This window comes from Erinaceus europaeus, chromosome 1, assembly GCF_950295315.1.
Source record: "Erinaceus europaeus chromosome 1, mEriEur2.1, whole genome shotgun sequence".
NCBI lineage: Eukaryota > Metazoa > Chordata > Mammalia > Eulipotyphla > Erinaceidae > Erinaceus > Erinaceus europaeus.
In genome coordinates, this window is record NC_080162.1 from 183,817,521 (window position 1) to 183,833,955 (window position 16,435).

Genomic DNA, 16,435 nt, shown 5'->3' on the forward strand with positions numbered 1-16,435 from the left:
AGACTCACTACTCTATTGAGTTCTTCTTCTGTATCTGAGTTCACTACCTGCTTTCAGCCTAGATTTATTCATTCTCAAGTTAATACCTGGGAGGGAAAAAAAAAAGTGATCAAAACTGCTTGACAGTGCATCCCAGATCCTGACATCTCAAATTCTCTCATTATCCTTCAGCATGTTTTCACAACCATCCCCGCCACACTTTGGGCAGCAAGCGAACACCAGCATGTACAATAACAATATGAACATCAATGTATCCATGGCGACCAACACAGGTGGGATGAGCAGCATGAACCAGATGACGGGACAGATCAGCATGACCTCAGTGACCTCTGTGCCTACATCAGGGCTGTCCTCCATGGGTCCGGAGCAGGTGAGCACTGAGGGAAAGAAGCCCATTGTCTTCTGATTAGAATTCATCTATTTCTGCATCCAGTGAATCTGTGTACTTAATATCTCCTTGTCAGTGCCCACATTTACTTTGAACAGTGTTTTTCCCCATAATTTTACCTGTGGTGGTGTGAGTAGCAGAAATACTTGTTAATGATGAAATAAACATGAAAGTATTCCTAATGACTCAAAGATTTTTTAAATATTATCATTATTTTTTTATCTTTGAAAAAACATGCCATTCCTAAAATAAATTTCTAAAAGTAGAATGATGGATGTACTTTTTACGTAATTTTAAAACTTAATTTTTTCTAAATGTAAAAATAAGACTATGACAGAAGTTTTGACTGGAGAGACAGCTTAATGGTTCCACAAAAAGATTTTCATGCCTGAGGCTCCAAAGTCATAGATTCAATCCCCTGCACCACCGCAAACCAGAGCTGAGCAGTGCTCTGGTTTATCTCTTTCTCATTAAAATGAAACAAAATATATTTGTAAATAAGATGAAATACAAAAGCCAAACTACCTGTTACCCAATTTTAAATGATTATTTGTACAGGGAGAATGTTACAAATAATCTCAAAACTATTTTTTTTCTTTGAGATAAAAGAAAAAAATATTCTGCTTTGTGTTGAATAACACTGAAATGAATCTTTCATCCCTAAATACACATCTCCCTTAATGGCAGAGATTCAATTTTTTTTTCTTTTGATTTTTAATATGTTCTTCTTAATGACTCAACATTTATTTATAGAATCGTAAGGTAACAGGGCTAATTCCATATGATTCCCACCACCATTCCCTCCATTGGTGCTACAGCAGTTCTTTCAAGGTCACCAATACAGGCTAATTCTATATTTAGCTATCTGTCTATGTCCATATATTTTTTCCCAAGTTCCTTAATGGCCCTGCCTTTACTTCCTTTCTAAGTCACCCCTACACCTGTTATTACTCCTGAGAGTCTTTCCTTCTTTCCTCTTCTCTCTCAAGTAGGAGAAACAGTGCTCGGCTTCCTCTAGTATTTTCCAGATTTGCTTCCCTTTTATCGATGGTATAGAAACAAGTCACCGGGTGGAATGAGGATACAGAACCCTCTGATTTACTTCTCCTATTATTAACCCCTCTGGGGGTATGGACCAAATTTCTTTATGAAGTGCAGAAGGTGGAAGTTCTGACTTCTATAATTGCTTCTCCACTGGGCCTGGGCATAGGCAGGCCAATCCATATCCCCAGCATGTTTCTGTCTTTCCCAATTGGGGTAGGGCTCTGGAGAGGTGAGGTTCCAGGAAGTATTGGTGAGGTTATCTGCACAGGGAAGTGAGGATGGAATCATAGTAGCATCTGGAACTTGGTGGCTGAAAGGCAGTAGGATGGAAAACAGGACACAATGTTTAATAAACAGGAACCATAAACTAGGAATAGGGCAGGTAAAAATAGAGACTTTAGGGTGGCAGGAAGCTAGGAAGACTATTTTAGGTATGTTCCTAGGAACTTATGTCTTAGTAATGTCTGCTTGAGTTTGATAACTAACATGGGGGTAGACTAGAAATGTTGTCTGAGAAGATGGTGTCATTCAGAATAGAACTATAACACAGGATTAGGACAGAGTTGCTCACAAACTTAAAATACACAAATGGTGGTCCAGGAGGTGGCGCAGTGGATAAAGCATTGGACTCTCAACATGAGGTCCCAAGTTTGATCCCTGCGGCACATGTACCAGAGTGATATCTGGTTCAACAAACAAAATCTTCAAGAAAGAGAAGAAAATATATAAATGCAATTAACCATTTGTCACAAAGATCTAACGGGGGGGGGGGGGGGGGCGGCCGTATTTATTCACATTTAGCACCAGAACCTGTACAGCCTCCAAGTCCCTGCCAGACTGAGCTCACAGACTAGGCTGCCCTCACTTCAAAATTAGTCTTCCTCAGGTAGCAGAATGCAATGACCCTCCCTCCATTGCTAGTTCACAGTGGGGTCCTAAAGAAGCCCACAAAGAGGCTTACAAGGATGTCCCAAACAGATGTGGCCAGTGCTGATAGAGAGGCAGATCTATTAGAGGTCTAGGTCCATATTATTTATAGGGGAACCCAAGGATTCCCTGTTTAGGACCTTGGGTGATGGGGTGGCCTGATAATAACCAAAAAGGCTATTGCTAAGTGAGCCACTCTCTTGCGTTATCCAGTTTTTGTAGTCCCTTCTTTATCAGACGAGCTTAGACTTTCTCCCAATTGTTAAAACGTTGAGTGTCATTAGATATATTAAAACCAGTTTTAAGTTTATGGGACCTAGCCTCAGGTAGGGGGAAAAAAAAAACTAGAATTTTAGTGAGATCTTAGTTAGCCTCCATTTTTTCTGCATTTGTTTGATGATTTTAATAAAGTCTGTCATGAGGACAATAATTGTCTTTTACTTAATATATAGTTTTGGCCAGTATATCTTTTGGCCAGTTGTATAGTGTTTCTTCTAAAGATTATCAAGCTTTATTTATTATCAAGTATTGCTGATACTCTGTCAGAAACATCTTTATTTATTTATTGAATAGAGACTGCCAGAAATCAAGAGGGAAAGGGGTGACAGGGGAGAGACAGATACACCTGTAACACTGCTTCACCACTCGCAAAGCTTCCCTCTACAGCTAGGGACTGGGGGCTCGAACCTGGGTCCTTACGTATTATAACATGTTTGCTCAAACAGGTGCACCACCACCCATCCCCAAGCCTTTCCTTCCCCCTCCCCCCCCCTTAACCAAAGCACTGCTCAGCTCTGGCTTATGGCAATGTGGGGGATTAAACCTGAGACTTTGGAGCGTAAGGCATGAGAGTCTCTTTGTATATCATTATGCTATCTCCCCCACGCATTTTCACAAAGCCTTAGTGACAGTGTAACATTTCTTTTAAGCATGTTCATGTGTTTCGGTTCTATATTGTGCATGAGTGAAACCATAGAGTAGTTGTCTTTCAGAGAAATACCTGTCATTTGGTAGCAGATATAAACTATAGCAACAAGAGTCATTGAACAAACACAAAAAAACTAAAGAAACTCAAGATATCATATCTGATAAGAAGAATGAGAAAAACAAAAAGATGTAAGAAGGATTAAAAAGTGCTAGAGAGGGAGTCGGGAGGTAGTGCAGTAGGTTAGGCGCACGTGGCGCAAAGCGCAAGGACCAGCATAAGGATCCCTATTCGAGCCATCAGCTCCCCACCTGCAGTGGTGAAGCAGGTCTGCAGGTGTCTATCTTTCTCTCCCCCTCTTTGTCTTCCCCTCCTCTCTCTATTTCTCTCTGTCCTATCCAACAACGACGATATCGATAATAATAAGTACAACAAGGGCAACAAAAGGGAATAAATAAATATATTTTTTTAAGTGCTAGAGAGAAAATGGTATCATTTAACAAAACGTGTGTAAATATGTCATACATAAAAGAATTATACATACAATTTATATATAAGTAATTATAAATAAATACATCTAAGAGCCTTTTTTAAAACTTGTAAAAAAAATTATCTTTACTTATTTATTGGATGGAGACAGCCAGAAATTGAGAGGATGGGGGAGACAGGGATGGGTGGTGGTGCACTGGGTTAAATCACACATAGTACGAAGTGCAAGGACCTGTGTAAGGATCCCGGTTCGAACCTTGGCTCCCCTTCTGCAGGGGGATTCACTTCACAGGCAGTAAAGCAGGGGTCTCTCTCTCTCTCTCTCTCTCTCTCTCTCTCTCTCTCTCAATATCTCTCTCTCTCACCCAGCCCCTAATAAACATAGTATTTTTAAAGGCACAAAGTTCTTGGCATTCTACTACCTCATTAGGTCATGCAAAGTATAAAAATTCCAAAATCCAGGGGGCCAAGAGGTGGCACACTTGGTTAAGCATGCACATTACAGTGCGCAAGGATCCAGATTCAAGCCCCTGGTCCCCACCTGCAGGGGGAAAGTTCACGAGTGGTGAAGCAGGGCTGCAGGTGCCTCTCTGTCTCTCTCCCTCTCTGTCTTCCCCTCTCAATTTCTCTCTATCTCTATACAATAAGAAATAGATAAATAAAACGTTAAAAAGTTTGAAAAAAAAAAAAAGATTCCAATATCCCATGTATCTTATTTTTTATATGGAGATATTGAGACTTAACTAATAAGTCATTGGTAGTGCTATAAATTTCATGTAATCAGGATTGTGAGAATGATGAAATGGTTGGATTTATTTAATCCTAAATGTATTAAACCATATATTGCCTAAAGTTTTCCTAGTGTTATGGCACCTCAGTATTCTAATCCATAAATAAATTAATAATATGCTGCCATATAAAATAGCTTTTACTAAATAAAAAAGGCTAATACAATACAAAGCTGTCCATGACAAAGTGAAAGCATTTTTATAAATTAAAAAGGACTTTTGTTGTGTTAATAATTTGTACTTTCGTGCTTGAACTGATGGTGACAAAGCCCTGACCAGGGCAAATTTTTTAAACAGACTGTGGCTTCTAGTTTCATCTCCACTGCCTCACGTGCCAGAGTGGTGTTCGGGCTTTTCTTTCTCCTCTCATCACTCTTTCGGGTATTCACACTTGTTCTTCCAACCTCTAACTTTTAAGATATCTGCAGCCTCTCAGATGACTTCAGAGTCCCAAAAATGAGTCAGTGTCCAAATATGACCTAGGCAAAAGAAGTAAGCCTGTTACTCTATGGCTAAGTTGCTAGTGTAACTCTCTTGAACACCTGTGATGAATGCATGTAAAATTTATTTGACTTTGTAGACAGCCACTGTATTTTATTTTCGTGTTCTTCTGTATTCACCCAAATATGTATATTTGGAAGACGTGTTGTAAGGACGTAGCCATTTTGCATGATCCTCTTGCCCCATAATTCTCCTGAGAACAAAGAAGCGAGGTTGATAGTTGGTTATTTTTCACTGTACTTCAGACATGCAGCTGAATGGCTGCCCTATTTTTGTTACCCTCAGGTTAACGATCCTGCTCTGAGAGGAGGCAACCTTTTCCCAAACCAGCTGCCTGGAATGGATATGATTAAGCAGGAGGGAGATGCATCACGGGTAAGAAATAACAAAGAAACATAAACATGGCATTAAAGTGAAAAAGAGTGTCTTATAAGTCAAAATTGGCATAGACGGACACATTGTCACCTATCAGGCTGAAGGTAGTTGTAATGCTTATGACTTTTAAAAAATATTTATTTATTCCCTTTTGTTGTTTTATTGTTGTAGTTATTATTGTTGTTGTTGGATAGGACAGAGAGAAATGGAGAGAGAAGGGAAAGACAGAGAGGGGAGAGAAAGACACCTGCAGACGTGCTTCACCGCCTGTGAAGCGACTCCCCTGCAGGTGGAGAACCGGGGGCTCGAACCAGAATCCTTACGCCAGTCCTGGAGCTTTGCACCACCTGCACTTTACCCGCTGCACTACCGCCTGATTACCCAGTGCTTATGATTTTTAAAAATACCTTCTCATGTTGCACAGCATACAGTAGTTTTGTGTAGATAATGTATTCCTTTAAGCTCATTTTAATTGAACTAATTGTGGCATCTGAAAAAAGAACACTTAATTTTCACCTGAAATTATATCGTTATAGAAAAGCAAAAAATAAAGTAACAGTAAAATAGTCGTGTTAAGGGAAACTCTGATTTATTTTTTGCTTTTTTTGATGATTAATTTAAGACTTTATTTTTCTTTTATTTAAAAAAACTTTTTTTTATTATATTTATTGGACAGAGAAAGAGAAATTGAGAGGGATGGGGAAGATAGAGTGGAGAAAGAGAGACACCTGCAGCAGCCCTGCTCCACCACTCGCAAAGCTTTCCCCCTGCAGGCAACGACTGGGGGCTTGAACCTAGGTCCTTACGCACTGTAATGTGTGCTTTCTACCAGGTGCTTCCCCACGCGGCCCATACTTTTTCTTTTACATATTATTTTGGAAAGAGACAGAAATTGAGAGGGGAAGGGGAGGGAGAGAGAAAGAGCACTGCTTCACCATTCGTGAAGCTCCGCACCCCCGAGGACCAGGGACTTGAACCCAGATCCTTGAGCATTATAACCAGTGTGCTCAGCTTGGTGCACTACCGCCCGGCCCATGCTTTAGTTATTGATGATGGGGTTGGAAGGGAGAGTAGTAGAGCGCCGCTCTTCCAAATGCAATGCAAGGGGCTAAACGCAGAACCTCATGAAGCTTGAGAGTCTAATGCTTTATCTACTGCACCTCCTATGCCACTCTTTTTTCTTTTTCTTTTTCTTTTTCTTTCTTTTTTTTTTTTTTTTGCCTCCAGGGTTATCACTAGGGCAAGGTTGTGTGGTCCGGGAGGTAGTACAGTGGCTAAAGCACTGGGCTCTTCAAGCATGAGGTCCAGAGTTTTGATCCCTGGGAGCGCATGTGCCAGAGTGATGTCTAGTTCTCTTTCTCTCTCCCATCAGTCAATAAATAAAAATCTCATAAAATATATATGGGCGTAGGTGAGGTGGGTTAACAGAACCAAAGTGTTTCCCTTCCTGCATTTCCAGATACTTACTAGAATGTTTTCGATCAAAAGTCCCTACCTTGTGATCTCCATAGTGAGATTTCTCTATGAACATGTAGCCCAGGGGGTCAGGCGGTAGTGCAGCTGGTTAAGTGCACGTGGCGCAAAGTGCAAGGACCGGAGTAAGGATCCCAGTTCAAGCCCCAGCTCCCCACCTGCAGGGGAGTCACTTCACAAGCAGTGAAGCAGGTCTTCAGGTGTCTGTGTTTCTCTCCCCCACTCTGTCTTCCCCTCCTCTCTCCATTTCTCTCTGTCCTATCCAACCACAATAATAACTATAACAACAAGGGCAACAAAAGTGGGGAGCATGACCTCCAGGAGCAGTGGATTTGTAGTGTAGGCACTAAGCCCCACCAATAACCCTGGAGGTAAAAAAAAAAAAAAAAAAACCCTTAAAAAAAAAAACATGTAGCCCTTACACACCTCCCACTTGCTGTTTATCCCAGTCTCCATCATGAATCTGCTTATCCATCTGTACTGTGTGTTCATTCTTAGTGTTAAGACCAGGGCACAGTCTGCCACCCATACTTTTGTTTCCTTCAGAGAACATGTACAGCATATCCCTGCTAATCCATAAGCAATAACTGGCAGCCACTCTGCACTTGTCACCATTTCTCCTGATGTGGTCAGAGCCAGTCATCTTCATCCTCTGTGTTTCATTATTAACTGTATCTATGTTCCATTTATCTTGAAGTAGAGATTAAAATTATACCTTTCTTTAAACAGATCTAGTATGTGCAAGTGCATATTTTTTTTTTTAAAAAAAAAAAGGACTGTTTAGTGAAGGGCAAGTTATTTTATTTAACCAAAAGATTCTTCCTTTTATAAGGTCATAGTGTAAAAATATCCCTGTACATTTTATATACTTAAATATATTGAAACTTAGTTTACTGTTCAGCTATTTGAGTCATGTACAAAGTAGAATTGTAATTAAATACAAAACTATATCAGTAATACAAAATTGGAATAAATATATTATTCAGCTTTATATTATAAAGAAAGGTATTGGGGGCTGGACTGTGGTACAACGGGTTAAGTGCACATGGCGCAAAGTGCAAGGACGTGTGTGTGTGTGTGTGTGTGTGTGTGTGTATGTGTGTGTGTTAAAAATAGATAGATCTTTTTTAAAATAGTACTGGGAGTCGGGCAGTAGCGCAACAGTTTAAATGCACGTGGCGTGAAGCACAAGGACCTGTGTAAGGATCCTGGTTCAAGCCCCCAGCTCCCCACCTGCAGGGGAGTCACTTCACAGGCGGTGAAGCAGGTCTGCAGGGGTCTATCTTTCTCTCCCCCTCTCTGTCTTTCCCTCCTCTCTCCATTTCTCTCTGTCCTATCCAACAACGACGACATCAATAATAACAGCAATCTTAACTACAAGGGTAACAAAAGGGAATAAATAAATATTTTTTTAAAAACAATTAGTACTTAAACCCCAAAGAAACAATTGATATATATTCCCACAACTAGTAGTTAAACCCTCGCATAACCGAGGTCACATTGTTGTTTTTCGACTTGGTCTACTCAGTAATGTTTTAATAGCAGTGACTGGAAGTTGTTAATGTTATTTTCTAACACATGGCATATAGTAGATGCCCAATTGATCTTTTCTAAATGAATGAAAACTTTGGGGGGTGGGTTGTCAGTATCCAAGGACAGATACATTTATACCAACCAAGGAGAAACCGCTACACAGTTCTAGCATGCTATAACCCCTTCTTCTTCTAGCGTTTGCCCTTCTTCCGTAGCCAGTCAACAGGTCAGGTTGAAAGCTGTCAGGAGCTGCTTGTTGCTGGCTTTGAAAGTGACTGGGATCCATGTGGATTCAGTCGGCTAGAAAGGATCATCAGTTTCCCCAATGAATGGGTACTCATGGGATGCACCACGAGAAGGTCGATCCAATGCATCCCCATATAACCCCTAAAGTCCAGTCACTTGCACAGCATCCAGAAACTACTAGAATCAAAATACTGCTTTATTTAGCCTACTGAAACCAGGCAGAACACACCTGTAGAACCTTAGAAGTATCTCAAAAGGGAAAGAAAAGAGTGATATTTTTACAAGAAGTAGATTTGTAGAGAATTATTTTGAGGAAACATTAAGTTATGGCCAACCGTTTCATATCAAAGTAAAGGACTCTGGGGAGACAAAAGATAAAGAAACCTTTGAGGCCTGGTATATAATGAAAGTGTATAAATATGTCAATGAAACCACCATAAAGCATTAACCCCCTCAGTACTAATCATAAGAAAGGAAGGAAGTTAGTTAGTTATGGTCACTTCTGGATTGGATACTGTCAAAAAAACAAGGGATTTCATCAACTGGGTATGTCAGTGATCTCTGTTGCAATGGTGAGAGAGGTCAGTTTTGGCAAAGATGTCATTGATGAGAGTAGCAGTCACAAGGAGAAATTGTTAATTTTCTGAGTCTGTGTCCTTTGACATAGCATGTAGATGCTTCTGGGTGTTTTTTTTTTTTACCAGAGCGCTGCTCAGCTCTGGCTTGTGATGGTGTGGGTGATTGAACCTGGAACTTCAGAGACTCAGGCATGAGAGTCTCTTCACATAACTGTTATGCTATCTACCCCCCCCCCCAATCCTTCTGGGCTTTGAAAATAATTTTCTGTTCAGTTATGAACAATGTCATCTATTTGCCTGCATTAGAAACAAGTATAATTTATCCAGATGCAACCATTGTCAATACTTAAAAGTACAGGTAATTTAAATTGGTTTGGATGAGCTTTATAATGATCTAACCGAAAATTCAGAAATATTTAACAACTCTCCTTCTGTTTTTCTGCAGAAATATTGCTGACACTGAAGGTAACTGGTTGCTTCTTCAGCTGACTGGGCTCACTTGCTCAAAACACTTACCACTCTGCAGAACTGTGTCTATCTGTTTTGACCCAACTGACCTGCCGGCCAGTTCTGCCAGAGCAAGGTCAGCAGAGGCCCCTGGGTCCTGCCGCCCAGGGTGGAGGCCACTCGGCTGTTTCAGGAGGAGCTGCCTCTTCCCGTGACAGCCTGAAGCTCATGTCCAGACAGTTGCTCAGTCTGTTCACTGCATTCACCTCAGTGCAACTTAGATCTCTCCTGCAAAGTAAACGTTGACAGGCAAAGTTCAGACCCATGTCAGATTGAATGTATTTTACATGTCTGTATTTAAGGAAAACAACCATGCTCTTGTTCTGTTCCTGTTTGGTTCCAGACACTGGTTTCTTGCTTTGTTTCCTCTGGCTAATCAGTCTAGTACAAAAGATTTAAGATTTCATCTGGGAATGGGAACGAAGGATAAGAACTGTTTTCATAAAAAAATAAAAGTTTTAAACTAAAAACCTCCACTTGGAATAAAAGCGAGGCAGACACCATGAACAGCACTCTCTGTACAGAGATGCCTTAGAAGTGAAGACCTGGAGAGTCATACTAATATCTTTGTAGAAAGCCCTAAAACCATGCTGGAGTTTTCAGTTAACGAACAGATAAAAAGAAGCCTATGAGAGGAATGTTAATATTAACAGGTTCTCTCTCTCTCTCTCTCTCTCTTGTTAAACTAAGCTCATTTTAAAATTGTGAATCAGGAGATATTTTTATTTCTGAATGGGCTCCCTTTAGATTGATCAGACAGCTTGACTTAGATCCCTTTCTCTCCTCCCTTCCCCTGCTCCAAACTCCTCCTATCCCATCTCTGTCTCACCCAGGTAAACCCTTTCTTTCCTTAAATATTTGCCAGCCACTTCTCAGTCACTATTAAATTTCAGGCCAAAAAAATTGCATTTACTGGCAAGGAGAGGAGCACAGTCGGACCTGATATCAGTAAAACTAAGGATACCTGCTTGGAAGCATATTTAGTTATTCTGTCCTCCAGCAACACTGGCCTACATAATGGGAGAAAATAGTAGTGTGTTTAAAATTGATTGCAGATATCACGACAGATTTAACCTCCGCCTTGTGTTTTTTATTTTGTTGGGGTTTTTGTTTTTGTTTTTATTTTTAGCAGTGCTGACTAAGCCGAAGTTTTGTAAGGTACATAAAATCCAATTTATATGTATAAACAAGCAATAATTTAAGTTGAAAACTTAAGTGTTTTAATTGTATAATTTTTGTGAGGTATAAATATTGTGGAATTGACTCAAAAATGAGGTACTTCAGTATTAAATTAGATATCTTCATAGCAATGTCTCCTAAAGGTGTTTTGTAAAGAATATCAATGCCTTGATTAGACCTAATTTGTAGACTTAAGAGTTTTTATTTTCTAAACCTTGTGATTCTGCTCATAAATCATTTAATATATATGATATGCAGCCGCTGTAGGAACCAATTCTTGATTTTTATATGTTTATATTCTTTCTTAATGAACCATAGAAAGACTACATGTCACTAAGCAGGCCACTTTTATGGTTGTTTTTCTTGTCCACTCTGGTAGGGTAATAATCTTTTATTAACTGGCATCAGTTTCAGACAATTGCAATACCAAGAAACTGATGACCTTTTTGAGCTATTTCTCCCTAACTCCTAATACATATACTTTCTTACTTAAATTTCAGAATGATGTCTTTTTGATGTCTAAAAAGCAAAGCATTTTATATAGGCTTTTTAGGAACAGAGAGGTTATTCCTTGAAATTTCGTTGTTTATTTGTGGCAGGATGGAAAAAAACTGTACAAACTACCCCTATTTATATTTATATCTCTCTCTATATGTACAAATTGTAGAAATATGGAAAGAGATATAACCCAAAGATAAATGGTGAATAGTCTGAAAGTGTTGCTCCATACTAAAGAAATTCTCTGCAAATTTGCATTTCGATACTTTTTCCAATGAGAGGGGTCTCACTACAGGGAGGTGGCCAAGGAGCGGCACTTCTTGGTGGCCACCAGTTCACATGTCCCCCTCAAAAGGATATACTGTTCTCAACCAAACCATGGGTTGCCCAATTGCAATGGGAAGAAAATGAGCAGAGGTTGGCCCAGAACTCCATGATTTCATCAGTATGATGAAGCTTGTGTCATACACAATTTAATGTGACCAGTTTTAATTAAGAGTTGATTTTCAGAAATACGTGAATTAGAATGACTTTAACTTTTTACACAGCACAAAAAGAGAAATGGAGATTAAACTGGATTTGTTTAGTTTTATGTCCCATGTCACTATAGCTCTGTCACCCCCCCCCCAAAAAAAAATCTGTGTATCTTTTATCACTTGTTTATCTTCTCACTGTGTTTTGATGTCACTCCCAACTCAGACAAATCTACAAACCTTCTTATAATAAGTCATGATCAATACTGTTGTGAAGGAAAGGAGACGTCAAGCTCTCTTATGGCTCAGATCAGGTAGTAGTTCTCACTTCACAGCTTATTCAGAGAAGGAAGTGAAGGGACCCTCTGGCCACACTCCTCACTAGAGAAGTGAAAGGCAGACAGTCCCTTCACTGCCAGTATTCCTCATGCTGTGCAGAGAAGATTTGTCAGACTCAGTCCTTGGGTTTTGCTTAATAGAATAATAATCAGTGTTTTACTTATTACTAAATGTGAACAACACATAATGTGAAAAGTATACATAACATACATAAACTTGGTTGTAAGCTCATTTAAGCGTTCATGTAATGTGGTGAGTTTAACAAAGTGAAGTGAGCTGTTTTATTATAATGAATTTGTTGGACTCAAAGATGAAAATGCCCTATCCCACGTGTATCTCTGATGGCCTGTAATAACTGAAGAAAGCAATGTTTTTGCAGTTTATATAATGCAGTTTTTAATCTGTGTTTCAAAATGGAGTTCGTATGGGCTTAACACAGGAAATGGGTGGCACAGACCCACTTGCAGAACCCAAAGATACACAATCAATTTTGAAATGCAACTTAAGCCATTAACTGTTGGTGTGAATTTAAATTTTTTCTAGTATTTGTATGGTAGTATGCTGCCTACGAGCAAAGCATTCTCTGCACAAAAGAAAATTACTGTAGTGGCTTCAATTTTAATTAGAATTTTTCTCCCTGGTGTTTCTTTATAGACTAAAACAAAATCTCTTAAGTTTCTTACTACAGGTAAAAGCTATGTGCAAGAACCTCAAAATGCTAAAATCTAGCATAATGCCTTAGATCTGTTTTTAAGTCTTGTATATTCCTACATAGCTGTCCAGTGTATTATATTTGTATAGTGAATTGTGTACAATTTTTGAATAAGTGCATCATCACTTGATCTTTATGTTGTTGAACAGTGATGATTATACATTTCTTCACACATTTAATTGTCTTTTTTTTTCCTATGTCATTTGTGGGTTTTATTTGTACAGTTCCTCATGAAGTTGCATCTGAGATATGTGTATATGAAAAGATTATACAAGGATAAAATTAAGCAATATATTAACTGGTTCTTCAGGAGAAAGCTTACAGTGTTTCAGGTTGTGATTTATTTTCAAAATGGAGTTGACTCTGAACATCACTTTGTTCACCTGCATTGATGTCTTTATTTCTAGTGTGAGCAGTTTATGCAAAGGTAGATATATTCAGAGAAATTTTAAATACATTTATGCAAGTTAATATTGCTTTGCTGATGCTATTTGCTTATTTGATGTTAAATAATGCTATTGTAAATAAAGAATTCTGTTGTTATTGCATCATTTAATAAACTTTAATGCCTTCGGGTTTTACATGGCTTTGAAGATCTTACTATTTATATTGTCTTTTCACAGACAATTGCATTTACATTTGAAACACCTAGCTTACAATTCATACTGTCTTACATTTTACAGAGGTTGACACAACTCCCAACACTTTAACATTTCATTCTCCCTATGAACCATTTCACTGACTTATAATTTGAAGCCAAGAGCAATGTGTCTGGTTTTAAGATTGTCTAAACTATTTAGTGGATAGTGTGCTGCTTTGACATATGCATAATCCAGGTTCAAGCCTGGTCTTGACCCCACCGCAATCAAGGAAACTTTGGTGTTGTAATACCTCTCTCTCTCTCTCTCTCTCTCTCTCTCTCTCTCTCTCTCTCTGTCTCACTCCGTCCCCGTCTCTCCCTCCCTCCTTACCTCCATCTCTCCATCTCCCTCTCTCCCTACCACTCCCAACCCTACACACACACTTCTGTTCTCAGATAGATAAAGAAGACACAGCACCAAATTTTCCTTCATTCTAGTGGTGCCAGACACGTCAGCATCATGTATGACAGACGAGCATCTCTCTCTAGCCGGAAGTAATTAAGTATTTTATAATGTGTTAGCCAGATGGTCCCATCTCTCATCCTGTTTTCTCCACATTTAGGAGAATAACATGGACTTTGGGCAGCGTTATTATTATACATTATATATACACTTAAATAGACTGTCAGTAGTTAATACTGAAAGTACAATACCTAAAACCCAAGTCAAAGTATATGAAATGCTAGTAAATACATCTGAATAATAAGTGATTAGGTGGCTGGGTGGTAGTATACCTGATTGAGCACATGTTACAATGCACAAGGACCCGGGTTCAAGCCCCTAGTCCCCACCTGCGGGTAGGGGGGTCGCTTTGCAAGTGGTGAAGCAGGGCTGCAGGTGTCTCTGTCTTTCTGTCTCCCTCTACCACCCCCTCCCTCTCAATTTCTGTCTATCATATATATATATATATATTAAATATTAATGATTAGAAACTGCTATTAATAAGGGGGCATGGTTAACTTAATAGTTGTTACTATGGATGAGTCTGTCAAGATAAATTTCAGCCCCCTTACACTAGAAAAGTATATACCTTAAAAGTTACTTAAGGTGGGGGGGTCGGGCGGTGGCGCAGTGGGTTAGGCGCATGTGGCGCAAAGCGCAGGGACCGGCGTAAGGATCCCGGTTCGAGCCCCCGGCTCCCCACCTGCAGGGGAGTCGCTTCACAGGGTCTGCAGGTGTCTATCTTTCTCTCCCCTTCTCTGTCTTCCCCTCCTCTCTCCATTTCTCTCTGTCCTATCCAACAATGAATTGCGTCAACAAGGGCAATAATAATAGCCACAACGAAGCTACAACAAGGGCAACAAAAGGGGGAAAAAAAAAATGGCCTCCAGGAGCGGTGGATTCATGGTGCAGGCACCGAGCCCAGCAATAACCCTGGAGGAGGGAAAAAAAAAAAAGTTATTTAAGGTGGGAGTCAGGCGGTGGGTGGCACAACAGGTTAAGCGCACATGGCGCAAAGCGCAGGGACCGGCGTAAGGATCCCGGTTCGAGCCTCTAGCTCCCCACCTGCAGGGGAGTCGCTTCACAAACAGTGAAGCAGGTCTGCAGGTGCCTATCTTTCTCTCCCCCTCTCTGTCTTCCCCTCCTCTCTCCCTATCTCTCTGTCTTATCCAACAACGACATCAACAACAACAATAATAATAACAAGGACAGAAAATGGAATAAAATAAATATTTTATTTAAAAAAGCATTTCTATTGGGATTAGAAGAGGTAAAGCATTTTCAACCAGTTTTCATGGAAAGCCCAAATTAGTCAATTGTCCAACTCTAGGAGTGAATTTCTTGGAATCAAGTTTGCTGACTAGAATATGAATGTATATATTCACCTATCTACACTAATATCCAATTTAAATTCTCACAGTAAAATAACGGTTATTATATATGACACTAACATGAAGTGTGTCTGGCCTTTTTGAAGAAAACGTTTTACTGAAATGCGAAAAAAATGGTGACATATAATTATACTATCCATTATAATAGTATTATAAATCCATTGATGCCTTCTCCCAAATCATTACAATCTCAATCAAAATCCAAAAGGTAAAAAGGGGAAGGGTAAATAGCATAATGGTTATGCAAAGAGACTCATTCCTGAGGCTCTGAAGTTCCAGCTTCAGTCCCCTGCACCGCCATTTGCCAGAACTGAGCAGAGCTCTGGTAAATGGAATAGGAATACTTCCTAGAGGAAATGTGAAAAAGAAGAAAGATGTGTGACTTCTAAACAGGAAACATTGACTATAAGTGGGTAAGCTGCACTGGAGAAGATGACAGGAGATTGTTGTGGATGTGATAGCAGGCGGAGAGAAACACTCAGACGCCATGAAAGATCAGGGTGGGACTGGACGGCAGAGGGATGCCAGGGGCCTTGAGGAAGAAAGAACAGGTATGGAGGCTTGTGGTCTTGACCCAGCAACGGTAGAGTTCATTTGCCCCTCACCGCCCCTCCCCGCCCCAACCTGTACTGATTTGTAAACAGTGTACTGACAGTGAATGGCTGAGTCTCGGATCTGAAGGGTCTCAGTAGAACCACCATTACAAAACACACTGGCATGTTAGGGACATGGGCTTGGCCCCTCCGCCCCATTCTCCCACTTCCCAGACAGCTATTCCAGGCTAAGTACCAACTGATGCCAGAAGGAATCCAAAAAGTTAAACCACAGCGCCATCTGCTGGGGAAGTGTCTTACTGCTGTAAATCGCTGATCCAGAAAAGAATACAGGGAATTTTTGAAGTAGCAAAATGAGTAATAGTCCAAAAATATGTAACATATATCAACTCGAAATCCAAGGAAACACGCTATCAGAAGGAGAAAACTCTGC

General features: G+C 39.9%; 1 protein-coding gene across 4 annotated transcripts in view; it reads left to right on the forward strand.

Moving 5' to 3' along the window:
• The window catches only part of NCOA2 (nuclear receptor coactivator 2), a 154,359-nt gene extending 140,797 nt beyond the window's left edge, over nucleotides 1-13,562 (forward strand). For all 4 annotated transcript variants that reach the window (XM_016190028.2, XM_007527202.3, XM_016190039.2 and 1 more), the window contains 3 exons: nucleotides 172-370; nucleotides 5,348-5,437; nucleotides 9,713-13,562. In XM_016190028.2, the coding sequence (XP_016045514.1) occupies nucleotides 172-370; nucleotides 5,348-5,437; nucleotides 9,713-9,724 (301 nt within the window). In that variant the 3' untranslated portion in view covers nucleotides 9,725-13,562. The remainder of the gene's footprint in view (nucleotides 1-171; nucleotides 371-5,347; nucleotides 5,438-9,712) is intronic.
• Nucleotides 13,563-16,435: the final 2,873 nt, after the last annotated feature.